This window comes from Pipistrellus hanaki (genome assembly GCF_964339955.1).
Source record: "Pipistrellus hanaki genome assembly, chromosome: 1".
Taxonomy (NCBI): Eukaryota; Metazoa; Chordata; class Mammalia; order Chiroptera; family Vespertilionidae; genus Pipistrellus; species Pipistrellus hanaki.
The window spans coordinates 22610451-22638203 of NC_140503.1; the positions used below are offsets into that span (position 1 = coordinate 22610451).

The 27753-nt window shown below is 46.9% G+C and overlaps 1 protein-coding gene across 3 annotated transcripts; it reads right to left on the bottom strand.

The window, feature by feature from the left end:
• DCAF4 (DDB1 and CUL4 associated factor 4) lies at window positions 1-27753 on the bottom strand. Of its 3 annotated transcripts, none has more exons than XM_084893159.1 (14): window positions 27676-27753; window positions 20527-20623; window positions 17621-17718; window positions 17050-17207; window positions 16232-16314; window positions 14482-14584; window positions 11644-11787; window positions 10747-10796; window positions 7228-7307; window positions 4785-4880; window positions 4580-4677; window positions 3141-3314; window positions 2804-2918; window positions 1-1001 (listed from the first exon to the last, which is right to left on the bottom strand). In XM_084893159.1, the coding sequence occupies exons 2-14, from the start codon at window positions 20613-20615 to the stop codon at window positions 808-810; spliced, it is 1482 nt and encodes a 493-aa protein (XP_084749285.1). In that variant the 5' UTR covers window positions 20616-20623; window positions 27676-27753; the 3' UTR covers window positions 1-807. The 3 variants fall into 3 exon arrangements, with proteins under 3 accessions (XP_084749285.1, XP_084749286.1, XP_084749284.1); XM_084893160.1 differs by having other exon boundaries at window positions 27666-27734; XM_084893158.1 differs by having other exon boundaries at window positions 4785-4883; window positions 27666-27734.

The following is a 27753-nucleotide window of genomic DNA, read 5'->3' on the forward strand; positions in this document are numbered from 1 at the left end:
CAAGGTTCTTTCTGGTTTATTTGGAAGAAAGACATGCTCTTTAACATTTGGTATAAACATCTCACAAACTGCTGCTGCTTAGACTGTAAAAAAGCCAGAGCCTATTGTCTTTGAAATGGGGCCCTTGAATCTGACATTCACGCCGCCAGGAGAGAAACGGGAGCTGCTGTGTCTCACACAGGAGGACGCCTCCACAAAAGGCCTGCGAAGGCTGCTTAAAACCTCCGGCATCTAAAGCATCCATCTTTCTGTCCAAGGCCTGTGAATGATTAAGAAAAGGAGAGTCTCTAACATTTGTTCCTGATACTGAGTGTGAGAAGGGCACACTCTGGCCTCAAATCTTTCCGTAGAAACTCGAGAAAAAGGACTTCCCTCGCCCCCTTCTCTCCAGCTGGCGCTACTAAGTACAGATGCATGTCTTTTTGGGATCCAGGCTCTGACTACCCTAACCGTCTCATTAGGCTTCTGGAAAGGGCTTTTGGTATTGATAATCTTCAGCCCTTAGAAAAAGTAATGTTTTATAAAAGGGGGAAGGGACTATTTTAAGGAATTCAACAAAAGGAAATAGGTACCTTTTATGAAAAGGACTTTCAAGCTCTCTGAGCCCACAGCTTAACTGACATAACATTACTAAAGTGTCTCCACATAAAACATAGCACCTTCACGTCCCCAGCAGCTGGATGGATGGGATCTGTGCACAGAGCATCCATTTAAAATGCCTTCACTGGAAACAGCAATCATGGCAGAGGCATGGCTAGTCGCACTGCGTTCAGTCGGATCCACACCCCTGCAGGCTGCCCTGCAGAACTAGCTGTAGGGGAAGTAGTAGAGGTCCTGCTGGACGGCCATGAGCAGCCCCGGGGTGCCCCGCGCGCCCCCGAACCGAGAGGAGAAGGCCACGCTGGGGATGTTGGTCCTGGAGGTGGGGTGTGGGGAGGGTATGGTTCTGAGCAGGTGGGCATCGCGGAGGCTCCAGATCCTCGTGTAGCAGTCCTGGCCCACTGGGAGAGGGGAGACAGACACGTGGCAGGTTAGTGAGAGCAGAGAACTCGTGTACGCGGCTGCTCATGACTCCCTGGCAGCCAGAACAGAAACCCTCAAATGGAGTATGTAGTTTCTGAAAAAGTGATGGGTCACCCTAGAGCTCTAGAAACATAACTAGTTGCATGTATTCAAAGTGACAAGGTGCCTGACGCTGTGACACCCTGCAGGGCTCGCTGGGTATCGGCTAATGGGTGGGCACTGTGCTTCTCTTGGTGTCAATGGCTGTTCAAGAAGGAGCCCGGCCCACCTGGTCTTGATGACATGCAACCGATTTCCTGTTTCTAAAACAGGAAGAACTAACGCCTTCACTACACCTGGGGACAAACTAGGGGCCACTCTCCCCAGAGCTTTCTGGCTTAGTTCTTCAGACCACATGGTCTTCAGGGCTCAGTGATGAGGAACACAACCCCTAGCACCATTGGCTCCGGTGGGCCAGACACATGGTGTACGCCGCAGGGGTCTTCAAACTACGGCCCACGGGCCACATGCGGCCTGCAGAGGAGTCTGATCCGGCCCGCCAGGTTTTTTGGGCAGTGAGCGCAGCCGAGGTGTTACAGTAGGAATTAGTAGTTCATTTAGTCCGGCCCTCCAGCTCTCTGAGGGACCGTGATCTGGCCCCCACTTTAAAAAGTTTGAGGACCCCTGGCACGGACTGGAGAGCTCCAGAGGAAGAGGGCAGCCAGCCAGCTGCTCCTGAGCTGCGGGGAGATTCAGGTAGCACAGTTCACTTATCACTGTAACTTGTCCACTACCCACATCTGCCTGTCAACAAGGTGTCTCTCTTCTCTATATTATCCAGAACACTGAACTCTTGTGAGCTGAAAACCCACAGAAAATAGACTTTAAAAGGAAGCTGCCCTGACTGGTTTGGCTCAGTGGATAGAGCATCGGCCTGTGGACTCAAGGGTCCCAGGTTTGATTTCAGTCAAGGGCATGTACCTTGGTTTCGGGCACATCCCCAGTGGGGGATGTGCAGGAGGCAGCTGGTCGATGGTTTTAACTCTATCCCTCTCCCTTCCTCTCTGTAAAAAAACAATAAAATACAAGCTAACTGCTGGTGATGGTGACAGTAGTAAAGAGTAAGAAAGTTCTAATAAAGTGATGCTTCTTAGCCACAAAAAGGTTTCAGGGAAAAGTACTTTCTGTAGGAATAGCAGCAAACTTGAGGATCTAAGACTGAGAATATATCCCTTAATGTCAAGAGCCTACTATTTCATTTGTCAAATCACCAAACTCCCAGCTACCAGAATATTCTATCATCCACAAACAGTATAATCTTGTAACTGCTTTCAATGGAGCTTGGTGGCTAGACAGCTCTGCTTCCTGTTCTACATGGATCCGAAGGGATGGTGTTAAAGGAACCAGGCATCAGTTTCCTTGCAATGGCCTTAATTTCTTTCTCAGCATCCTCTTTTGGAAACAAACACAAGTTCAAAGAAGAGGGAGCCCCAGGTTTTCGGTGGGAAAGTTGCATAATGGGATACGGTCACACTGAATGCTGACCTGGGGAGCAGATGTCAACCCTACATCCAAGTCTCCCAAACTGCTGTTACTGCACCCAGCTTGGCTGTTACTGAGAGGATGTTTGTCCACTGATGTGGAAACGAAGGGCTGTCCCAGCTAGTCTCCCCAATCCCAACAGTCCACAACCCTATACTACTATGTTCAGTTTCAGAGTAATGTCTCCCTCAGCTGCTTCAGACGCTGGGGGCCCAGGACAGAACTCGGTGAATGGAACAACTGCCCCTGCCCCACGTACCGGCCACCAGGATTCCTTCTTCTTCGTGCACGTGCAGGGGCAGGCGGGCGTACTCATTCACGTGACCTTCGTACTGCGTTACACACTTCGTGGTCCTCAGGTCCCACAGCTTGATCTAAGGGAAGAAGCACAAGGGACCGCTAAGGAGGGGCCAGCAGGTACACTGGTGAACCCCAGGAATGAGGGAAGGCAGCTGCTCTCCAAACACCTCTTCCGGTTAGAGAAATCTAAGCCTCAAAATCCTGAGGCCGAGATTCCATCAAGAGCACCAGAACCAGTTTGACGTATCCAGACCAGACTGGGCTCTAGCAAAGCAGCTGCCCGCAGTCTACTCTACCTTTCCAGCCATGTCGGATGCCACCAGGCACTGCTCTTCCTGTAGGATTTTCATCGAGGTCACCGATTTGTCGTGGAACAGGCTAATGGCCTTCGAGTTGTTGCTTTGATTTCGACATCGAATATCAATGGCAAAGATCTCCCCAGAGCGACAGCCGTTGAACAGCAAAGGAGTCTGTGGAAAGAGGGATGGCGTGGTACCTCCCGCTAAGGCTGGGCGGGGTGCGCCCTCCGGAACACAGCCTTCCGTCCCCTCCCCTATCCCGGCTCTCCGGCACCGGAGGTGTGGGTATGGCTGGTCAGTCTGAGCCTCAGCGGAGTTGGGAGGGTTCCTTAGGAAAGCAGAGAACTGGGCCCCATGTGTCCCACCAGGCCGCTCCCCCTGGCTGCACTGGTCCATTAGGCTTCACGCCAAAGCCCAAGCGACGGCGCCCTGTCTCCACCAAGATCGTGTGAAGAAACCGGAATTAGTGAACTCTGTTCTTACTGCTGGAAGCAGATTGGCATACTACCGCCTCCACATTTCTAAAGAGAGACAGCATTTTCTGTGGAACAAAATTTTGAAATGCAGTAAGACTAGAATTTTTATTTTTAAATTTATAAAATGTGTAAGTTGAAAACGGTGTATGAAACTATTAAGGGCTATAAACTGGGAATTTATACACAAACTGCTTGCCAGGTTGGTGTGGCTAAGTGGTTGAGTATCGACCCATGAACCAAGAAGTCTCCAGTTCAATTCCCAGTCAGGGCACCTGCCCATGTTGCAAACTCAATCCTCATTAGATGTGGGAGGGCGTGTAGGAGGCAGCCTATTGATGTTTCTTTCTCATCAATGTTTACATCTCTATTCCTCTCCCTTCCTCTCTAAAAAAAAAAAAAAAAAAAAAAAAAAAAATCCATAAAACATTAAAAACAAAAAACTGCTTGTCCTATTGGCTAATCCAAGTGCTACTTAAGAACTGCTAGTAGTTCATTTAACCAGGAAGTTGTTTGCCGAAACCGGTTTGGCTCAGTGGATAGAGCGTCGGTCTGCGGACTGAGGGGTCCCAGGTTCGATTCCGGTCAAGGGCATGTACATTAGTTGCGGGCACATCCCCAATAGGGGGTGTGCAGGAGGCAGTTGGTCGATGTTTCTCTCTCATCGATGATTCTAGCTCTCTAACCTTCTCCCTTCCTCTCTGTAAAAAAATCAGTAAAATATATTTAAAAAAAATAAAAATAAAATAAACAGAAAGTTGTTTAAAGCCAGTTAACCAGGCCTTTCTAGATCAGTCAGCTTTCACTCAGTGCAGACACATTTAAGAAACCCTTAATCCTTCTGATGCCGTTTTCCCCTGTAAAGGGGGAATGAGGACTGTCGGTTACATGAAAATCCAATTTCAACCCAGCAAAATTTCCACTCTTGGAAAACTGCATTGGGCCCTTCCCAGTCCCACCAACCATGACAGCAAACTGCTGGGCCAAGACATCACTGCTCGTCCCAAATGACAGCCGGTGTCCCGTCACCACGTTGGTCACCAGGACCCACCGAGACAAGCCTGACGGAGACAGAGAAGAGGCGGAGAGACAGGTGTCATTTGTAATCTGGGGATTTAAGGTCTGAAACATCCTTTACTCTGGGAGTATGGGATGGCAGCCGGCTCACCTGTGCTGAAGCAGTTATTTGCCTGGATGTTTGAGGACCATGCACAGGACCAGGCCCCAGGGATCCGGAAACTGCACAGCATGCCAGGCCGGTCTCCTGCTGAGAGAAGCAGGGAGAGTACAGATCGCAGCCCTCGAGGGACAGACCTCCCCTTCACGCTGCCATGCCAGGAACCACTGATTTGGGAAACCTCCAGGAACAGCTGCTCAGGGGCGTGCAGGAGGCAGCCGAGCAATGATTCTCATCATTGATGTTTCTCTCTCCTTCTCTGAAATTAATAAAAATATATTTTTTAAAAATCAACAATAGCCAAAACCGGTTTGGCTCAGTGGATAGAGCGTCGGCCTGCGGACTGAAAGGTCCCGGGTTCGATTCCGGGCAAGGGCATGTGCCTTGGTTGCGGGCACATCCCCGGTGGGGGGTGTGCAAGAGGCAGCTGATCGATGATTCTCTCTCATCGATGTTTCTAACTCTCTATCCTTCTCCCTTCCTCTCTGTAAAAAAAAATCAATAAAATATACTTTTAAAAAAATAAATAAATAAAAAATCAACAATAAAAACCTGTGGTTAGAAGTCAGGATAGTGGTTCCCTTAGGGAAGTGGTAATTGGGAGGATGCTGGAAATTCTGTTTCTTAACCTGGGTGGTGGCTATATTTACCTTGTGAAAGCTCATTAAACTGTATACTTAAGATGTGTGCCCATTATGTATGTTTTATCAATAAAAGAGTTTATTTAAAACATGTTTTGTTTGCCGAAACCGGTTTGGCTTGGCGGACAGATCATCGGCCTGCGGACTGAAGGGTCCCAGATTTGATTCCGGTCAAGGGCATGTGCCTTGGTTGCGGGCACATCCCTAGTGGGGGGTGTGCACGAGGCAGCTGATCGATGATTCTATCTCATCGATGTTTCTAACTCTCTATCCCTCTCTCTTCCTCTCTGTAAAAAATCAATATTTATTTAAAAAAAACACACAAAAAACAGCAACAACAAAAAAACATGTTTTGCTTGACATGCACATCTAATAATATGATCCGAGATTGAAGCCCTCTTATCTGAGACACCACCTTGCCTCCCTGATAGCTTAGTCTCTTTTAACACTTCTCCTGGATGTCAGGAAAGATTTATATATTCATCCTCACAATAGCCACTTTGAAGCAGGGACCCCAGGATGAGGTTTTGGGGATTGACCCCATAACCCGGGGGGCATGTGCCCTCACCAGGATTCAAACCGTGACTGACCCTCAACCAGACCCACACGGATCAGGCCACAGATTAGTTTCAAAGGCAAATTCTGAACTTCTCTTGGCTGTTTCTTCATCTATAAATGGTGATAATACCTGCTCCATACACTAGCTGTTCACGAAATGCCAGGCACTGTGCTAAGTGTATGTGACTTCATGTACCACTCCATGTAACCTGTCGGGGTAGGTACCATCTTCACTCTACAGAGTTTAAAGCAATCTGTCCAAGTTGGGATTCGTGCTAGTCTGCCTGAAGCCTGTGCTCTTAGAGGCCTGACCCTTGTCTAATTGATCCTAATTCTCTGAAAGATCAGAAACTTAATTTTCAGAATGCTGCCAGGAAGAAGTCCAGAATTCTGAACTGCCTTCAGCCAGAGAATGTAAATATCCCTGATAACACCAGCGGGTCACAGCTTTGTGAATGATCTGTACCAGGAGCTCAAATAAATGTTTTGATTTCTGGAATTGATTACACATACTTTTAACCATTTGGGCTCCTAAAATGACCCAAAAGAAGGAGATATGTAAAGATGCCAATGCATCCCTGGTCAGTGTGGCTCAAACAGCTGGACATTGTCCAATGTAAGTTCGAGGCCTGGTCAGGGCACTTGCCTGGGTTTTGCTGGCTCAACCTCCAGTAGGGTACCTGCAGGAGGCAACCAATCAATGATTCTCTTTCATCCCTGATATTTCTACCTCTATCTGAAAATCTTTTTTAAAAAGGAAGATGCAGCCAAAACAGGTTTGGCTCAGTGGTAGAGCGTCGGTCTGCAGACTGAAAGGTCCTGGGTTCGATTCGGTCAAGGGCATATACGTTGGTTGTGGGCACATCCCCCGTGGGGGATGTGCAGGAGGCGGCTGGTTGATGTTTCTCTCTCATCGACGTTTCTGGCTCTCTATCTCTCTCCCTTCCTCTCTGCAAAAAATCAATAAAATATATTAAAAAATAAATAAATAAAATAAATAAAAAGGAAGATGCACATGCTTCCAGTATAAATCCTGGATCAGGTTTACGGGCTCCCCACAGGTGTTTGCTGTCCCCATCCTGCGAGCTCCAACTGGTTCACTCAGCCTGTGGTTCCCACCCCTTCTTGTCCAATCCTTCACCAAGGAGCTCCTGGCGTTGTTGGCTGTAGCCTCTGGGAGGTGAGGACAGAGACCTGTCACAGCACCCCCTTACAAAAAAGGGGAGGGCCGGTACCTGGATGACTATTGACGAACAGTGACGCTGGGAGCAGGGTGGCACAGCCCGGAGTCTCTGCGATTCCCATGAGGCACAGCCTGGAAACTCTGTTAAGGACAGTCAAGTACAAGCTCTCCTCTGGGAGGAGAATGGGCATTAGTACCCTTCAAGAAACTACAAAAATACAATAATACCTGTAAAGCCAGATTTAACACATTCACACTTTCCTTATTGAGTTTCAGATGTTTTTAAAGGAAAAAATGTCAGACACAGCTAAAAGTCCTCTTTGACCCCTCCCTAGCCCATTCCCCCTTTTCCCTCACCCAGAATCACTCTTCTAAAATTGGTCCAAGTTCTTGGCCATGTTACATTGCCACAGCATATTCGTCCATGAGTGATAGAAAGAACTGTCACGGTTTTGAAAACATACATAAGCAGTATCACACAGATCAATGTCCATTGTCTTCTAGATTTATCAGTGTTGGGGTTTATAGCCCCAGTTCCTTCACTTACACCATTCTTTGTATAAATGCATCACAACTGCTTTGTTCGTCTTCTGCTGGGCACCTAGGTGGTTGTTTCTCTTTTTGCTCTGCTGCTGGAATGAGTGCCTTCCTGTCTCCCAGGGCCATGTGTGGGAGCCTTTTCTAAGGCAGTGTTTCTTAATCCCAGAATAAGAATTTAATTTCACAGTACTACATGCTATATACACACAAATATTTGAAACAAAAGTTTCATAAAATACTAGAGGCCCAGTGCACTGGTGTGTGTGTGTGGGGATGCCTCTCAGGCTGGCCTGCACCCTCTCGCAGTCCAGGAGCCCTCAGGGGATGTCTGACTGCTGACTTAGGCTGGCTCCTGGGAGTGGGCTTAAGCTGGCAGTTGGACATCCCACTCACAGTCCAGGACTTCTTTGTTTTTTAATATATTTTATTGTTTTTTTACAGAGAGGAAGGAAGAGGGATAGAGAGTTAGAAACATCGATGAGAGAGAAACATCGATCAGCTGCCTCCTGCACAACCCTCAATGGAGAGGTGCCCGCAACCAAGGTACATGTCCTTGACTGGAATCGAACCCAGGATCTTTCAGTCCGCAGGCCGACGCTCTATCCACTGAGCCAAACCGGTTTTGGCCCAGTCCAGGACTTCTTGCTTCACACTACCCACCTGCTTGCTGCTTCTTACCGCTCAGCTCGCTGCTCCTTACTACTGCCCCGGACTGCGTTTGCCAGCCGTTTGCCCGGCTTCTGACTGAGTGGTAATCCTCATGTGGGAGTGTACTGACTACCAGGGGGCAGTTCTTGCACTAAGTGTCTTCCCCCTGGTGGTCAGTGTGCATCATAGCAACTACTGTTGAGTCGCTTTGCATATTAGGGTTTTATTATATAGGATTTGCCCTTACTAAGTATGAAACTGTCATATTTTCTAGTCTGTTTCACCATAAATATGCTGCTCACAAATTCTTTCCATAGCCCACTGACAGGCCATGACCTGCAGCGTGGAAGCTGCTCCTATGTCTATACCTAGAATGGATAGGCCTGTGGGGTTTTAAGGTTCTTGTGTCTCCAACTTCCAACTTAAAGTGGTTATATCAATGCACTTATCCAGCATTGTTCCCCATTCTCCTTATCCGTCAAATCTTGGCAGTATCAGAGCTTGAAAATTTGTGCTTCTCTGAATGGGTAAAAAATGCCTTCCCATTAATTAAATTCACATTTCCCTAACTACAACTGGGTGTACTGATTCACCTGATTAGTCGTGTGGGTTTCCCTTCTGAACTGTCTCTATATTCATTGCCTACTTTTCTACTGTACCGTCTTGATTTGGTTCCTCTCCCGTTATCTTCCCAGCCTAATTTATCTCAATCAGAACCTACATGTATCCCCACTCCTTGCCTTTCTTTCACTCTTCAACTCACTAAGATCCAGGTTTGACACCTTCCCAGTAAATGTTCTCCCCAAGGTCTCCAATGAGCCCTAGCTTCTGAATCTGATGAACACCCTCCAGGCCTGCCCTGGGGTCATGCAGCACAATTTCTAACTACGCACTCCTTGGTCTCCACACCATCACTCGTGGAGTTCCTTCTTTGGACTCTTCCAAACACCAACACTGCCTGGCCTGGATCCCAAGCCTCTGAGACTTGTGCCTCTCCTCCACTCCTGCTCATCACTCACTCCCTCTCCACTGCCTGCTTAATATTGTAACAGCTTTCTATCTGAGGTCTCACCGTCATCAACCTGTATAAGAAATGACTCCATGATCACAGACTTCCATGGGCATCGCACATCCCTGAGGATTCAGTCTTGCAGGAACCCCCTTAGCCAGAGACGTCATGGATACCCATGTGCATGATCTCCTGACTCTTTCTTCTGATGGAGCACTGGCCCCACCTTTCCATGCATCCCAATACCTGCATCCCTCTTACATCCAGCTGCAACACAGACATCACTACACAGACTCCTGTGGAGCTGCCCATCTCCAGCACTTTGCACAGGTTTTGTATATGCTCAGTAGATGTTGGTAGAATGAACACACACACACACCTCATCAAAAAATGTAAATATTTGCAAAGCAATCAGGCAACATTTGTGTCTGTCTGATGCGTGCATATCATGCTGCCTTAGGTGGTAAGTATCTCTAGTGTGGATGGCAAGGATATGGGAGAAAAGTCCTTACACATGCACTTTTAGTCACTGTGGCTGAAACCCACAGGTTTAAATAGGTTCCGATTCAGCCAGCATTTGTTGAGGTCCCACATGGGCCCCGCACTGTGCTAAGTGCATTCACAGATGTTAACTGTTAACCACATGGCAACTCATGAAGTGCATGTTGGGTACCAGTGGTCATCCTTTTAATAACTCATTTATTTTTATTATGGAAATGATTCAAGACAAGACTCGTTAACATGTGGTTTTGCTTGGGTCAAACAATACTCTTCTGTGAATCACATGTCGGACAACTGTCCTATGCATCGAGAAACCCTGGGGACCCCAGACGAAGGGCCCAGCTACCCTGACATTGCACTACTGTGCTCCTAGCAAAGAAGCCCTGATGGCTCTCTGGGAAGACAGAGACTAGAATGAAGAGTGCTCCAAAGAAGGCCATCTCTGCAGAGACCCCAGGTCGAGCCTACAGGCCCATGTCCCATGCCAAAGGAACCCCCTTTCTCTGATGCCTGCCTCAGCCTTCCCCTTCCCCAAGGAGGCCCACCCCACCTTGGAACAACTGCAGCTCTTGCTCCTACCTCTGCTTCAGGAGGATCGGGGGTTCCTTCCCAAGATTTTACTGCTCCTTTCTGCTTTATTCCTCTGCTAAAGTTCATAGTGACCTCAAAGTCACCCCAGAACCTCAACTTCTTCCCTGAGCACCATGGGAATCCTTGTCTTCTACATGTGCATTGCTCTTTCTGGAAGAATGAAGTTTGTGCAGAATAGTCCAGACTTCTGGCTTCTAAGATACGACTTTACAAACCCCATGGATGCCTGTCCCCAACAGGGCGTGGCCTGCCCACCAAACCTCTTCACCTGCCAAAGGATACAGAATGTGAGAATCCTGGTGGTTCAGCGAGGCCCAGCACACAGAGTTCACCTGGGGAGGAAGCACATAGCACGTCGGAAAGATTGGTCTGACCACCACCCCATGGAGTAACTTATGGGGATAGATCTTCCCTCTAAAAGGGGCTGGAACAAGCATCCTGAGAAAGGGAAGCTCCTGTCCTAGCACATAGCGCCTTAAGGGGGACAGGGAGGAGGCAGCCCCGGCCTTAGTCCTCCAGTGTCAGCATGGGCCTCACGGGGAGACATCTGGTAAACCCCGTAGGGCAAGGATGACTTCTCTCCAACGACAGGAAGCAGACCTAACTCTGAAGGCTACTGGATTTCACTTTACCCAGAAACCATTTTCCTATCTTGTGGCTCTTATCCCAAAGAACAGAAAGCCACAGCTTCTTACGGATGCAGTTGTCACCCACTGCAGTTTAAAGGTTGCCCCTCAGACATCAAGCTTTCCACGTGTACGTAAACCTGTGTTAGCCATGGGCTGGCTGAATGCTCCCACATCGTCCCGATCCTCTGCGAGGACCCTCTGCCAGGCTACCACAGCCCACCTCCCAGGAACTGTGTCCCTTACGTGGGCTCCTTCGAACCAACTCAATCCTTCTGAAGGGAAGGTCCATACGACCAGCCAAAGAAGGACCACTGCAAGTCTTCCCACCTCTGAATTCTTTTCTCTTTCCAGACAAGAAACTCCTGGGACCCTCTTCTTCCTACCGGGGTTCTCAGGATCTACAACTCCGTTTCTCCCTTGGGGAAATGAGGTAACAGAGCGCTGGCTTCTTCCCAAAGCTCTCTCATCTCCTCCGAATTCGGCTAACCATTGCAGTGCCCCTGGGCCAAAAGGCAAGGGGGCTGCAAAGCCACAGGGGCGGGCGGAGTACCTTCCGGTTGGTGAAGTAGAGGTTTTCGTGCATATGCACCCTGAGCGTGGGGGGCTTCAGACCGCGCAGGCTGATGATGCCGTACTTGGAGCCTCCCACCTTGACGTCATTCACTGTGAAGAGCCGGTCACTGTTGGTGTCCGCCTGGAAGGGGAAAGCGGCCTGGAGGTGACTTCGCAGGCCTAACACCATCTGCTCATCTATCCAACCCCATGTCTCTGCATATTCACCAGCTGAGAGCTCCTGTCCATGAGGGAGCGCAGAGATGACCTGAGGGGAACTCACTCCAAGAAAGTATTCGGGTCAAATGTCTCCCCAAACACATCAGGGGGAATGAGTCCTGGCCCCTGCAGCCCTTGCAAGGAAGGGCTCTGCTATCGAGGTCTCCTGGGACAGGATGTCAAGGGTCAATTCTGCAGCTTCAGCCCCTAGTCCTGTCAGGAGATCATCAGGCTGAGGCTCTTTTTAAAAATATATTGGGTCGGCAACTAAGTAATTGCGGGTTCCACACATATATGGCTTCAGTTGAATTTTTAGGTTTACAGACGTAGTACAAATGTAAAACACATTTTGTATTTGATAGTTGGCTATTCAGCTGTTAATCAGTAAAAAAAGTTTTTTGATCTGTTTTGTAGTTTTTGTTTGGCGTTCGTTGAAAAATGGAAAATCAAAAGGAACATTTTCGTCATATTTTGCTTTTTTATTTCCGCAAAGGGAAAAACGCATCGCAAGCTCATAAAAAGTTATGTGCTGTTTATGGTGACGAAGCCTTAAAAGAACGACAGTGTCAAAATTGGTTTGCCAAATTTCGTTCTGGTGATTTTTCACTCAAAGATGAAAGACGCTCTGGTCGTCCAGTTGAAGTTGATGACGCCCTAATCAAAGCAATAATCAATTCGGACTGTCACAGTACAACACGTGAGATTGCAGAGAAGCTTCATGTATCACATACATGCATTGAAAATCACTTAAAACAACTTGGCTATGTTCAAAAACTCGATACATGGGTTCCTCACAAACTGAAAGAATCACAGTTAACGCAACGCATTAGCAGCTGCGATTTGCTAAAGAAACGTAATGAAAATGATCCATTTTTAAAACGACTGATAACTGGCGATGAAAAATGGGTTGTTTACAACAATATCAAGCGGAAAAGATCGTGGAGCAGGCCAGGTGAACCAACTCAAACAACATCAAAAGCTGATATTCATCAAAAGAAGGTTTTGTTATCAGTTTGGTGGGATTACAAAGGAATTGTCTACTTTGAACTCTTACCACCCAACCGAACAATCAATTCTGATGTCTACATTGAACAACTAACGAAATTAAACAATGCAGTTGAAGAAAAGCGGCCCGAATTGACAAATCGAAAAGGTGTTGTATTCCATCATGACAATGCAAGGCCACACACATCTTTGGTCACTCGGCAAAAACTAATGGAGCTTGGTTGGGATGTTTTGCCACATCCACCATATAGTCCTGACCTTGCACCATCTGATTACTTTTTGTTTCGATCTTTACAAAACTCCTTGAATGGTAAAAATTTCAATAATGATGATGATGTCAAATCGTACCTGATTCAGTTTTTTGCTAATAAAAACCAGAAGTTTTTTGAACGTGGGATTATGATGCTGCCTGAAAGATGGCAAAAGGTCATTGATCAAAATGGGCAATACATTACAGAATAAAGTTATTTAGTTCCATGAAAAAATTGTCTTTGATTTTCTTTAAAAAATCCGCAATTACTTAGCTGCCGACCCAATATATTTTTATTGATTTCAGAGAGGGAGGGATAGAAACATAAATTATAAGAGTCACTGATTGGCTGCCTCCTGCACGCCCCTTACAGGGGAGTGAGCCTGCAACCCAGGCATGTGCCCTGATGGGGAATCGAACCTTGACCTCCTGGTTCATAGGCAGACATTCAACCACTGAGCCGTAATAGCTGGGCGAAGCTCTGTTTTGTGTGTGTCTCTCACTTTCCTGGGTCTTCCCTAGGCCTCCAGGCAACACAGGGCTTGCTCTATGTGACCTCGAATCCCCAGTCTACCTGAGCAGTTTGGCTCCTTCTGTTTGCAGTGGATCCTCTGAGAACATTTCCCTGGACCCTGGACTCAAGTAGTTGGCCCTGGCGTCCAGCCCGGGTCTAACCAAGAGGAGATTTTTTAAAAAAAATATATTTTATTGATTTTTTTTACAGAGAGGGATAGAGAGTTAGAAACATCGATGAGAGAGAAACATGGATCAGCCGCCTCCTGCACACCCCCTACTGGGGATGTGCCCACAACCAAGGTACATGCCCTTGACCGGAATCGAACCTGGGACCTTTCAGTCTGCAGGCCGACGCTCTATCCACTGAGCCAAACCAGTTTCGGCAAGAGATTTTTGCTCCTTGTAAATGGCATGATGGTAGTGGGTGTGCAGGCCAAGGATCACAGGCTTACAGGCCCCTGCTACTCAGGTCAGAACAGCAAGCAAGGGAGTAACCTGTTGTTGGTACTGAGGACACTGGAGCGCTAGGGCTGGCCACCAAATCCTGCCCGAACCACTGTGTACCCTTCTGGTGGTTCTCAGTCAATGTGAGGTGGGCCCCGAATCTCATGTCAAATGACAGAGCTGTAGTAGGGGTGACAATGGTTACCATGACCTTCCTTGCCAGTTGGGCACCTGCCGATGGGTAGCCAGCAGATGCCTGTTGAAACTATAAAAACTAGTGGACACAAGCTTTTATGCAACTGGCATCTACACAGCAGGGCGTGATGGGAGCCAATGCCAGGCCATAAAGTGTCGGGTATGGCAGCAATGCCCCTGGCATCACATGTGGCCCCTCCTACTCACCATTATGAGGTTAAATCGGTCGCTGGCCAGAGCGGAGGGATCGGAGCTGTGAATCTGAACCTTCTTCCTCTGCATGCAGCTCACTCGCAGCTCATGGGCTAACCTGCAGGGGGAAAGAGGACGGGGAGGGCATGGGCGCCACACCTAGACACCCATGAGGAAGGTTCAGAGCTTCTTCCCTGCCTCACATCCTAAGACCACCTCACCATGTTGGCCCTGTTATTTCTCAGCAATGGAAATGAGCAAGATCTCAAATAAATCCAATTTTAGAACTCTCAGAAAAACTAAAGCAAAGGAAGGAGCGGCCCATTCACAGGGTCGAAGAAAGTCAGAACTAGAGGAATCTGTTTTTGGATCATCTGGTATGACTCTTTCTCTTGAGACCAAGAGAAGGTGCCTGAGAAATGAAACTCGTTGAGAGGCACACACCTAGCTCATGGGAAGAGCCCAGGCATGCGGCCGCCCATCTTACTGCCTCTTTCCCTTCACGTCATGCTACCTCTCCACAAAGGAGAAAGCATGTTTTAGGGCAAGGAACTGGTCTTTTTACCTAGATATTTATCTCTTTTAGGGAAATGGAGGAGGGGCATGTTCCTAGCTGCCTGGCCTCACACCTCCTGCATGGCTGGCCTCCACGAAGGCAGCCTCGCTCCCAAATGAGAGCTGTGTCCTCGATAAACCACCCAAACTCATGGTGTCTCTCCACCTGTCCACACACAGTGGAGGCAGCGGAACACAGGGTGAGGAGCTCAGGTCTGGGTGTCAGACAGATCCCATCCTTTCTGGCTTTACTTGGAGAAAAATCGCTCTGAGCTTCGGTCTCTTCTAGAAACGAGAGGCAGTTATCTACCTATCTCATAGGGCTTTAGTTAGAGTTGTATCAGGAATCACAAGTAGTTAAGTTTAGTGCACATACATCTATTTAATGTTCCATGTTTCGTAACTTATTAGGTAGAGAGAAAAGGAAGCAGAAATCTCACAGGAATGAAGTTATAAGACCTACTACTAAACTAAACATGATTTATAAGTAACAGAGAAAAGATCCTGAGACATTCCTGCCCGATTTCTCTGCCTAGGCCCCCTCGCCTCTCTCGGGCCTGCAGAAGCCTGCCCATGCTTTAGGGGTGATTCTCTCAGGGTGGGTTCAGCGGCAGGCGGCAGGCTGTGAGCTTCAATTGTGAGGACTCCTCACAGAGCAGCTATGTGGTCTCCTGACTGGATTCTTGGGCCATGGAAATAAAAAACAGAAAAAGAATACTCGTGAATGCCAAAACCAGTTTGGCTCAGTGGATGGAGCGCCAGCCTGCAGACTGAGATGTCCCAGGTTTGATTCCAGTCGAGGGCATGTACCTTGGTTGCAGGCACATCCCCAGTGGGGGGAGGGAGGGGTGTGGGAGGCAGCTGATCGATGTTCTCTCTCATCGATGTTTCTAACTCTCTATCCCTCTCTCTTCCTCTCTGTAAAAAAGTCAATAAAATATATTTAAGCCGAAACCGGTTTGGCTCAGCGGTAGAGCGTCGGTCTGCGGACTGAAAGGTCCCAGGTTCGATTCCGGTCAAGGGCATGCACATTGGTTGCGGGCACATCCCCGGTAGGGGGTGTGCAAGAGGCAGCTGGTCGATGTTTCTCTCTCATCGACGTTTCTAGCTCTCTATCTCTCTCCCTTCCTCTCTGTAAAAAAATCAATAAAATATATTTTAAAAAAATAAAAAAGAATACTCATTAAGGAAACACGAGGCACTGACTTACCGGCAATAACTGGTGGCATTGAGAAAACCCAGCTTGCTTTTTTGTAACAAGGAAGTGGCATTAAATCCCATCCTGGTTATTTTCTAAATTAAAAAACAACAACAAGAAGATAGATTCAGTGAAGTTTTATGTTATAAAATAACAAAATATTTTTTAGTTCCATAGGATGCAATGAAGAAAAAGGTAGCAAATTGGCAAAAATTATATGCTATAAATTTGATTGTCTCCTTGGCTAGTTTCCAATCATGGCAAGAGCAAAAGCATATCACAAGCAAGAATGTGTGACTGGAAGGTCTGCCCAGTGCCTCTGTCTAGGCCCCCAGTCCAGCTATGCTTGGGGAGAAGCTACGAAGCTAGTGAGTGCAGGAACGGCCCTCGACACTCAGGTCTGCATCGGGCTCGCCAGTCCACCTATGGTGACCCGGGGGCCCAGATTTCCCATTCTGTTGCCACATAGCCATCCAAATGTCCTGGCATCTAATCCCCAGAAGGGATTTAAGAAACCCTCATATCCAAACCATGTACGCTGGTTTTCTATTCAAAATATACAGTTACTGTATCATGCTGCTTTTCAAGATTCCCCCAGGGAAGGACAGATGTTAGAATTACTGATGAAACTTGCAAATTGGGAAAGTGGAGTGGGAGGAGACTGCTCGCTTGTTCTTCTCTTCGTCAGGTTCCTGCCAGGGAAAAGTCACCGCCACACTCCCTACGTGCACGCAGCGGTGTGCAGGGGCGCTGAATGGGCGCCTGCCTCCGGCCGTGGCCGCAGGCTGGCAGGAGTGCGGACCCAGCGGCCCCCGGGGCGTGGAGCCCACCTTGGTCGGCCTGTCCTCTTCCTCCAGCAGCTGCAGCCTTTTGAGCTCCATTGCCTTCTGCTCGATGCCCTCCCTCGTGAGGGGGTTGCAGTTGTTGTGTCCAGGGAGCAAACGGAAGTACCGATTCTTTTCGGGGTCAAAGTAATACCCTGGTAGATCTTTAGCCAAAAGAAATAAAATCCAACTTAAAATACTGCGACCGGACCCATCTAGAAAGGAGCCCGGAGCCTGTCCACCCCCCTCACAGCTGCCTGTCTTTTCTAAGGGGCGGGAGGTGGGCTAGCATAGTCAGTCACTGTCCTGGGCCCAGTTCAGGGCTGGGGGCGCTGTTTGCCTCAGGATCACAGTTCTTGGCGTACCCAGTTCCTCCCTTTACCGTTCCCGTTTGCTCCCAGAATCTCCTCTAAGCCCGAATGAGCTGGTACCACACATGGAGTTCAGCCACATGCAAGTGCAGACACCCAGGAGGCAGGGCGGCCCGAACAGACATAACCAGTTGACCGGTCAGGAATAGGTTTCGTCTCTCCCTGTGGGCAGGGCCAGGGGAGTCCTCACCAGCAGACTGCCTTACCTGGCGCAGAACTCCCGGCCGAGCTGGACGAGGTCGACGGGACCTCCTCATCGTCATGGTCGGAATCCTGTGGGCTCTGCTCTGCCCCAGAGTTACACCTGTCGACACAACCATGGTAACTTGCAGTGGGGGCTGGAGACCCAGTCATTCTCAGACTGTGGGGTCCTGGCAGGGGTAGCTCAGGCAGTGTCACAGCCTTCACCCCTGGCCCTCTCACCTTCCATTACTTGGGAAGCATTAACCCCGCTTTTCCTTAAAAGTAGTTTACCTATTGCAAATACACCCGTTAGAGCAAGGTTTTGTCTCTCATCCGTAAGAGGATGCATGTCATTTCTTTTCTCATCTCCTCACTTGAGCACTTCACGAGGTCTTTTGGAATTTTCCAGATGAAAAGAAGACCAGAAATCTTTGCCAATAAGAATTCTACCATGCATCCCTTTGTTCACAGCAGCACAATTTATAATAGCTAAGATTTGGAAACAGCTTAAGTGTCCGTCAGCAGATGAGTGCATTAAAAATTGGTGGTACATCTACACAGTGGAATACTATGCCGCTATAAATAAGAAGGAACTTTTATTTTTTTATTTTTTTATTTTTTATTTTTTTAAATATATTTTATTGATTTTTGACAGAGGAAGAGAGAGGGATAGGAAGTTAGAAACATCGATGAGAGAGAATCATCGATCAGCTGCCTCTTGCACACCCCCTACTGGGGATGTGCCCGCAACCAAGGTACATGCCCCTGACCGGAATCGAACCTGGGACCTTTCAGTCCGCAGGCCGACGCTCTATCCACTGAGCCAAACGGGTTTCGGCAATAAGAAGGAACTTTTACCATTTGCAACAGCATGAATGGACCTGGAGAGCATTATGCTAAGTGAAATAAGGACCTGTATGCATGCATATTAGCATAACCAATGGACACAGATACTGGGGCGGTGGGGGCATGTCCTGGGGGTAGGAGTAGTGTGGGTGAGGGAGGTCAATCAGGGAAAGAGGAGACATATGTAATACTTTATAAACAAACAAACAAAACAACAAAAAAGAATTCTACCAGCTGGGCTCATTTGTCAGCTCATCAGCAGTTACAAGGCAGGTGAATTTCATTTTTTACTGGATCCAGCAATATAGAGTTTAAATTGTACTTGGCAACCCAACCTTATAGATCACATGTGTCAAACACAAGGCCCGTGGGCCAAATCCAGCCCGCCAGGCCTTGCAATGTGGCCCGCACCGCGCTGTCATCACTGCACTCCGCTGTCAGTTTATGACATTGTCAGTTTATGACTGTTCAGTAAACCATTCGGCCCGCGATTTAGGCTGGATTTTAGATTTTGGCCCCTTCTCTGATTGAGTTCGACACCCCTATTATAGATGGAGAAACTGGGGTTCAGGACACAGAGGTGATTTGCTCAGTAACACTGAGATAGAGCCATGGTTTAAACACTCATTTTGCAAAGCTACAAGCAGCTTCCATGATAATTATAGGCTAACGGATATAATGATAGTGCAAAAGACCTAATTTTAGAATCCTGATAAAATCCTCTTTAAAATCAGGAACTTCCCCTCTCCCTGCACACCAAAAGGAGCACAAATTGCAAAACGAGGTGGAAGGAATGAAAGAACTTTCTCTTTTGTCTATAAATACTAACGAAGCATTTATTCTCCCTTTTTATGGCCCAGAGCTTCCCGTGATCAGGAAACTCATCTGTGATCAGCAGCAGGAGGAAAGGAGGATTAAGTGTCATGACAAATGTCTGTGTTTCTAGTCCAAGGACTGCTGCTCCATGCTTTCTACAGGGAGCCCAGAAGGTGGCTGTTCAGCGTGTTTCCACACAACTTGGCCAAAGCTGAGCTGAGACTCCTGCACAGATCACATTGTACTTCGCACTGTGCTCTGTGGGAAGGCCTGGGGCACAAAAGTATCCACGGTTCTCCTTTCAAAACACACAAACACTGGGCACTGCCCTCATCTTGCTACAATACTGGTCCAGCCGGGGACTCTGGCTTAGAGTAATATTCTGCACCTAATGAGGCCCATGCCATCCGGAGGGCCTACCCAGAGACAGGCAGCCTCTTAGGGGCTTTATATACCTTATTGTGAAGTTCACAAGTGAAGGATTGTACAAGAGCAACTCAGTGATTAAGTAACTTGCCCATAGGGAAAAGCAGTGTGCAAACTCAGACTTCTTATTTCAAAGCCCTTGTTGCTAGGTATTTTTATTGATTTTTCACAGAAAGGAAGGGAGAGGGATAGAGAGCTAGAAACATCGACCAGCTGCCTCCTGCACCCCCCTACTGGGGATGTGCCCACAACCAATGTACATGCCCTTGACCGAAATTGAACCCGGGACTTTTCAGTCCGCAGGCCGACGCTCTATCCATTGAGCCAAATCGGTTTCGACTAGGCTTTATTTTTTAAGCTGGGTGGAAGGTACACATTCATTGTACTATTCTTTATGCCTTTTTGTGTTTTTAAATACTATATTTTATATATGTGTATATATAGCTTCTTTCTCAGGATTTACTGAATTAATTACATTTCCAGAATGCTATTTTCATTGGGTTGGAAAAAAAAAAAAAAAAGACAGGAAAAGAGAGAGGGAGTCTATAAAATGGAGAAGCAACTCTCCTTCATAGCCTCAGATAAAGTCTCCGCTGAGCTCCTGGCTAACGCTCTGGCCGGAAGCCATGGTCACTGAGAACAAAGAGTGGCCCTCTCTCCTCACAGCTCCAAGTGTGACAGGCAGGCTGACCCGCAGCGGCAGCATCCCCTGGGGGCGTGTTAGAGTGCAGACTCTCGCTGGGCCCCACCTCGGACTCTGCATTTTGACCAAACGCCCAGTGACCCACGTGCCCGGGAGGGTGCTGGACAATACTGAATGGCACTGGGGAACAGCACTTGCCTCTCGTTAGGGCTGTGTTGTCTGAGTCTAGGGTTCTGCCGCTGGCTTCTTCTTCCATGTCTTCTACTTTTCCAGCTGCTTTTATGCATTTCTGCTCCTATATGAGAAAAAAGAAAAATTACATACAAACATGTGGGTGCATGTACTTTTCTGTTCACTTCTTTTTTTAATTTAATTTTTTAAAATTTTATTTTATTGTTTAAAGTATTACAAATAGTAGTACATAGGTCTCCTTTTCCCCCATTAACCTTCCCCTGGCCTCCCCTACCCCTTGGCACAGGCCTTCCCCACAGTGTCCGTGTCCATTGGTTATGTTATATGCATGTGTACAAAACAAATCCTTCGGTTGATCTCTTACCCCCACTATGTTCACTTCTTTTTTTTTTCTTTCTCTTTCTTTTTTAATTTTTAAAATATATTTTATTGATTTTGTACAGAGAGGAAAGGAGAGAGATAGAGTCAGAAACATCGATGAGAGAGAGTCATCGATCAGCTGCCTCTTGCACACCCGCTACTGGGGATATGCCCGCAACCAAGGTACATGCCCTTGACCAGAATTGAACCCGGGACCCTTCAGTCCCCAAGCCGACGCTCTATCTATTGAGCCAAACCGGTTTCGGCTATGTTCACTTCTTGTTAGTTCCTTCATGCTTACAACCAAGCCCTACCTGGCTGTCATCAAAGCCGCCATCCCAAGCCTCATCTATAAAAGGCTGCCCTCCAGGTGGACAGACCGATAAAATCCAATGTGTCTGAAGCCACTTTGCTGGCTGAGTTCTCCTACCTCACAGCTGACACCTGGCCTGACAGGTACGCTGCTAACCTCTGATCCCTGGGTCACAGTGTGAGTTGTTGACAGACTCTCACAATTACTTTAAGACAATAGTTTGAGCCTGACATGAGGTCTCTTTTAAATTGTGCTTCTTTCTTCTTCTTACCAGACAATACCAGAGCACACACTTTCCCTTCAATCTATACACATCCTGTTTCAGAGGACAGTTTAGTATTGATGAGCAGGGAAAACTGTGAACATAATTAGTCGGGGGCTAGTGTGTATGACTTCTCAGAATGCTTTCTAAAGAGTGTTTTAGCATACACTAGCAGTTGAAAGGAAGGATGTAAACAAGCTTTTTTTTTTTTTTTTTAAAGGAATGAGATGAAAGCACTTCTTAGTAACACTGACATTGCCATAATTATTTCAAGTGGCTTTTAAAAATCTTATCTTTTATAACCTGAATCTATCACTTAATCATCAAAATATCATAAGTTTTTGCAATAGGAATCACATTCATTTTTATAAAAAGACTAAATTGTGGCACAAGGACCAATTGCTGTAAGTTTCAGGCTTTCTCAACACCTGGGGATTTTTTTCTCCCCACTCACTGGACACTGATGACATCTTACCTAATACATTTAAAAACACATTTAAATGCCATAACAAAATTGGGGGGGGGGGGCGTTGAATGTAATCAAAGAATAAAAGTTTTCATTTCCCAACTTATACTTAAAAATAAATAATAACAATAATTTAAAAATATATACATATATATATATTTCAGAGAAGGGAGAGAGAGAAAAACATTAATGATGAAAGAAAATCATTGATCAGCTGCCTCTTGTCCACCCCCTAATGGTGATCTAGCCAGCAACCTAGTATATGCCCTGACTGGGAATCAGTGACCTCCTAGCTCACAGGTTAACGCTCGACCACTGAGCCACATGGGCCTCTAACTTCTACTTTTGAGTTGAGAGTGCCTGTTAGCATTAAACAGAGCGCCTCAAGTCTGGACCTACATTCCAGAATTCAGCATTTACTCACCCACTTCCGTGTCAACCTATGATTGTGAGTTGGGGTTATTTTTATATAAAGAAAGAGAAATTTAACTAGTATGGTAGTTAACCAAACATTTCACAAATTCTATAACAAATTTCTTGATTTGCTAGTGGGAATGTAAAATACTGCCACCACGTCAGAAAGTTTTGCAGTTCCTCAAAAGGTTCAATGTAGTTACTCTATCAGCCAGCAAAACCCAGAAGAAATGAAAACACATGGTCACACAAAAATTTTGAGAGTAACGTTCATAGCGGCATTAATCATAATTGCCTAAAAGTGGCAACAGCCCATATTTCCATCAGCTGATGAATGCGTAAAAACGTGGCATCACCATACAACAGAATGTTATTTGGCCATAAAAAGAAAGAAGTATATGACACAACAGGGATGAACTCTGAAAATATATGCTAAGTGAAAGAAGTCAGACATAAAATTGAAAGATTCAATGTATACGAAATCTCCAGAATAGGCAAATCCAGACACACACACACACACACACACACACACACACATTATAGGGGCTAGGGTGGTGGGAGAGGAGGCAGAGAATAAGGAGACTAACTGATAGGTCTTTTTTTTTTTTTAAGCTTCTTGAAAGTCCATTTTTGTTATGAAGAATTGTTCTTTCCAGTTATCCCAAATGAGATAATAAGTGCTGATTAAATTGTTTTATACTTCCAAGAATAAGAGACTAAGGGAAAGATTATACCTTATTAACTAGGTGGTAGCTTGATAAAATTTTTATAGAATTTTCCATAATGTATGATAGTCCATGTGTACTTATGCTTTCTTACATTCCACCAGATTACTAGCTTTTCAAAAGCTGTAGCACTGCCCTGGCCGGTCTGGCTCAGTGGATGGAGAGTTGGCCTGCGGGCTGAGGGGTCCCGGTTTGATTCTGGTGAAGGGTACATGCCCGGGTTGTGGGCTCGATCCCCAGTACGGGAGGGGGGAGGGACGGGTGTGTGAGTGCAGAGGTGGCCGATCAATGATTCCCTCTCATCATTGATGCTTCTATCTCTCTGAAATTAATTAAACTAAAACTTATGCTTCATGCATTTGTAAAACACAGATCTATTGGTATCCTATTTCCTTTATTCTGTTTGGTCCACACTGTAAATTTACAGATCAAATGATACTTTATGTTTCAGTAAAAGCTTAAAAATGGAAAACATCTTTTTATTTAGTTTCAGGAAATAGAATTTACATTTTACAGAATGACTTGATGAGATCTTTTTCTGGAGTCAACCTAAAAGAAGCTAAGTGGAATTGGCAGATCTTTTAGATTCTGTTGCCTACTTACTACTTATCATAGCACTCGCAGCCAGGTACAGGGCATTAATATGAAGTACCTTGAAATCCAAGGGGTGAGTGTTCATACAAAAAGATCACGTTACCAGATAGGAGTTTGAAATGCCTAGGTGTGTAATACTTTTAAAACCTTAATTTTCAGTCAGCATAAATTTCCTTTAATTTTCTCTATTTTCAGTCCCATTTCATTTTGAGGCTTAACATAGCAAGCCAGTATAGTTTTAAATATAGTAATCCTGGGTTCTGAGTTATTTTAAGATGAAAGGGGAAAAAGAAATGTACTTAGGGAAATTAATTTCTTCTTTAACATCTAACTCTTCATCTGCTCGTTGATCCTTTCTTAGTTGACAGATGGACACCTGTCCTGCTCCAGAGACACTCTTAGCTTACATCAATCTCTGAAAAGGCAACTTTGAATTTGCTCTTACAATATCTAAACAAGATGGAGAATCTGGCAGATACCTACCCTGTTTCCCCGAAAATAAGACAGTGTCTTATATTAATTTTTGCTCCCAAAGATGCACTAGGTCTTATTTTCAGGGGATGTCTTTATTTTTCCATGAAGAAGAATATGGTACACATTTATTGTTAAATGAAAATAAAGGAAATTTATTACCTGTATACGGTACGGTAGTACGGTAGTTGTCAACACAAACCAGACAAACTGAATCCTACAGTATCAAGAATTTACTCTTTTATTCAATGACAATCATATCATCTTCTGGAACATCATCTTAACAATCCAATTCCTGAATTTCCTGGTGAATTTCTTGTGACTCTATTTCTTCCAGAATCAGTGGACCAAATCTCTCATGTTTAGCCTAGGGGGGGCCCCATATTTTCGGGGGATGCCTTATATTTCACTTAGAAGGAAACCTGTAAGTAGGTCTTATTTTCAGAGGATGTCTTATTTTCGGGGATACATGGTAGAGCTTCTGAAAAACCTCTAAATCTTCTTCCTCATCAATCCTTTGTATATTTTGGTAGACAGCAGAGTATACTTCTAAAGTTTTCTATGAAAAGCATTTCAGTAGTGATAAATTCTGAAAATATATTCTTTATATCCTGTATCTGCTTTTTAAACCTACCGATAGTTTCTCCAGAGGAGAGCTGTTTGGGTAGCATCCACTGTAGCTCTCTGTAATAGGAAACATGTCCATCCGTTTGCTGACTTGCCCGCCTAGCTTCTCCATTCTTTACTGCTAATGTTGCTTTGCGGTCATCCCATTTCGTTTTTACAATGGTTCCAATGAGCTTTCCAAAGTTCAACTCTTTTGGTTGCAAGTCTTCCAACCTCCGCTTTTTGATAATCCTGAAGTTTCAACCTTCATTTGTTGAAAAGACCTGAACAGTTTTTCAGAACCTGCTTCAAATTTGGGGTCTCTCTAGAGATCTATTCATGGATCTCATTCACCCAGAGATTGGCTTTGTCTCGCACTCTGGCAGTTTTCTGCACAGGAGTGGCAAAGATTTGGCTCTGCATTCCAAAGTGCTAGTGCTTGTGTTGTGAGCGTTTCACAGGTTTTTGGATAAATGCTGCCTTTCCCCCAAGACACCATTTTGGGCTTGGCTGAAAAATCCCAGACCCAGGAACCTTAAGGCTTGTGTGTGGGGGCGGTGCTAGGCCACAAAAGGTTGCAGTCAGCCTCCTTCCCGGCTGCTCGCCTCAGGCACACCTTGGTCCCCTCACTCTAGCCCAGAGGCAGGCCCAGAACTCTCGGGAGGCTGAAATTCAACGTGAGCCAGAGGCTCTCCAGGCAGCAGGGCCCCCACACCCTGCCTAGCACTGGGCTGGGGGCTGGAGCCCAGCAACAACGCTCCGAGGCGCCTGGGACCTATTTGGGGTCACATGGTTTCTTTTTAGGGTGATGAAAATGTTCTGAAATAAGAGCTATCACGTGATGGTCACACAACCTTTCTAATATACTACAAATTGTACACTTTCAAAAAGTAAATTCTACCTCAAAAACGAAGATTGAATACAGCAGTACTATAATATTTAAAGAAACATCCTAAATAATTTAATGAACAACATAAACTGATAGGGGGAAAAATAGACCCAGAGATATAGAAGCACTGAACAGACCTCAGAGGGAAAGCTGGGGGGGTCAACCAATGAACTCTATGCCTACATGCATAACCCATGGACACAGACAATCGGGAGGTGAGAGCTTGGAGTGGTGGTGGAGGCGGGGTTGGGGTAGGAGAGGTCAATGGAGGGGAGAAGGGGGACATCCGTAATACTTTAACAATAAAGATTTTAAAAGTAAACAAATAAAATGAAACGATGATACCATTTAAAAACAATGATTTGGAGGGGGATGAAATTTTTGTGGAACTGTGTTGGCAAGGGTCCCAATAAAAATCTACTTTCAGAGGGAAAAAAATCCTAAATATCCAACAACAGGAGAATTAAGATTATAGAGACCACTGGACTGTAATGTGGAAATGCTGATGCCATCGGTTTATGGAGCAGAATACAAAATGTGTGCCCACCCTGAGTGGGTATTTTAAAAATATATATATTTTATTGATTTTTTTACAGAGAGGAAAGGAGAGGAATAGAGAGTTAGAAACATCCATCAGCTGCCTCTTGCACACCCCCTACTGGGGATATGCCCACCACCAAGGTACATGCCCTTGACCAGAATCAAACCTGGGACCCTTCAGTCCACAGGACCCTTCTATCCACTGAGCCAAACCGGTTAGGAAAGGTATTTTTTTTTAACTGCACAATTGAGGAAACAGGCTGAGAGGGCTAAGTACTGTAACCCTGCCCGTCTGGCGCCCGGGGCTTGGTGACCACCAGGAGGCCCAACTACAATTTTCACCATTATTTAAAACGGAGTCTGGGGCTTCGGAATTTTGTTTGTTTCCTCCAGAAAGTTATCACACACGTTTCCTTTCCTTCTGGCTGTCTGATTTACAAGACAAAGTGTGATTTACACTTTGTCTGATTTACAAGGGTGTATCACGTGATTTACACTTTGTCTGATTTACAAGGGTGTATCACGTGAAGGGTGTATCACGGTTTCCCAGGTAAAGTGGGGGAGACATAAGGCTTTCTGGATACACAAGTACCGACGTGGAAAAGGTTGGCTTTCCTGCGGACACACTCGGTAGGTAACCCCGAAAGTGTGGGCTCAACCCTGGGCTCCACGACTTCCTGCTTCTACTTCCATTCAGCCAGCATCTGCAGGGACAGAGTCACGACTCCCAGCGCAGCGCCCTGCCCCACCTCCAGGGGCTGCCCGGGGCCCCTTGCCGGGGGCTCAGCCTCCGCCCTGCCTCCACTGAGTTTGCTCCAGGCCTCATCCTGAGGCTGGTACCCCGGCTCTGCCCCCTGGCCGTGGGGTACCAGCCACAAAAGGTTGCAGGACCCGCCTGGTCCAAGCTCCTCTGCTTCTGGTCCAGGTCCAGGGCGTGCGTTAACCTCAGGCAAGTGACAATCTCAATGGGCCTCTGGCTGGGTCTGACAAAGGTACCCTCTACCACCTCCCAGGCCCGGGGAGCGGAAAACTTCCCGGCGGTCCAGCCTCTGCACGGCGCCCAGCACCGGGGCCTGGGAGCGCTCGGCCTGCCGGAGCTGTGACCCTGGACCTGCTGGAACCCTCAACTTTCAGGGGAAACGCAGACCGGCCGCGGGCAGGTATGGGGTGGCAGCTTCGGGCATCGGGTTTAGACGACCACTCCTTCAGGTCCGACCCTGAGCAGCGACACTCAGTCCAACCCCCACCGCGTCTGCGGCTGCGGAACCGATCGGATGGGGCAAACCGGGCTCCTCCGGTCCAAGAACCCCGCACACCCGGGCGCGCCCGCCCAGCTCCCACCCACCCACCCACGCCACGGTCAGGCCGGCGACCCACGTGCTCGGCTCCTCCCCTCCCTGCCCTCCGCATCCCTGCACGCCCCTGCCCCATCCCGAGCTCCGTCCAGGGGGCAGCAGCAGCCCCTGGACCGACCCCAACGGCCACCGCCGCCGGCAAAGACTCACAGGATTAGACGGCGCCCCGCGGCTCGCTCTCGGGCCCAGGCTCCGCACCAGTAGTGGCGAGGCGTGGAGGGACCCGGAAAGACCAAGA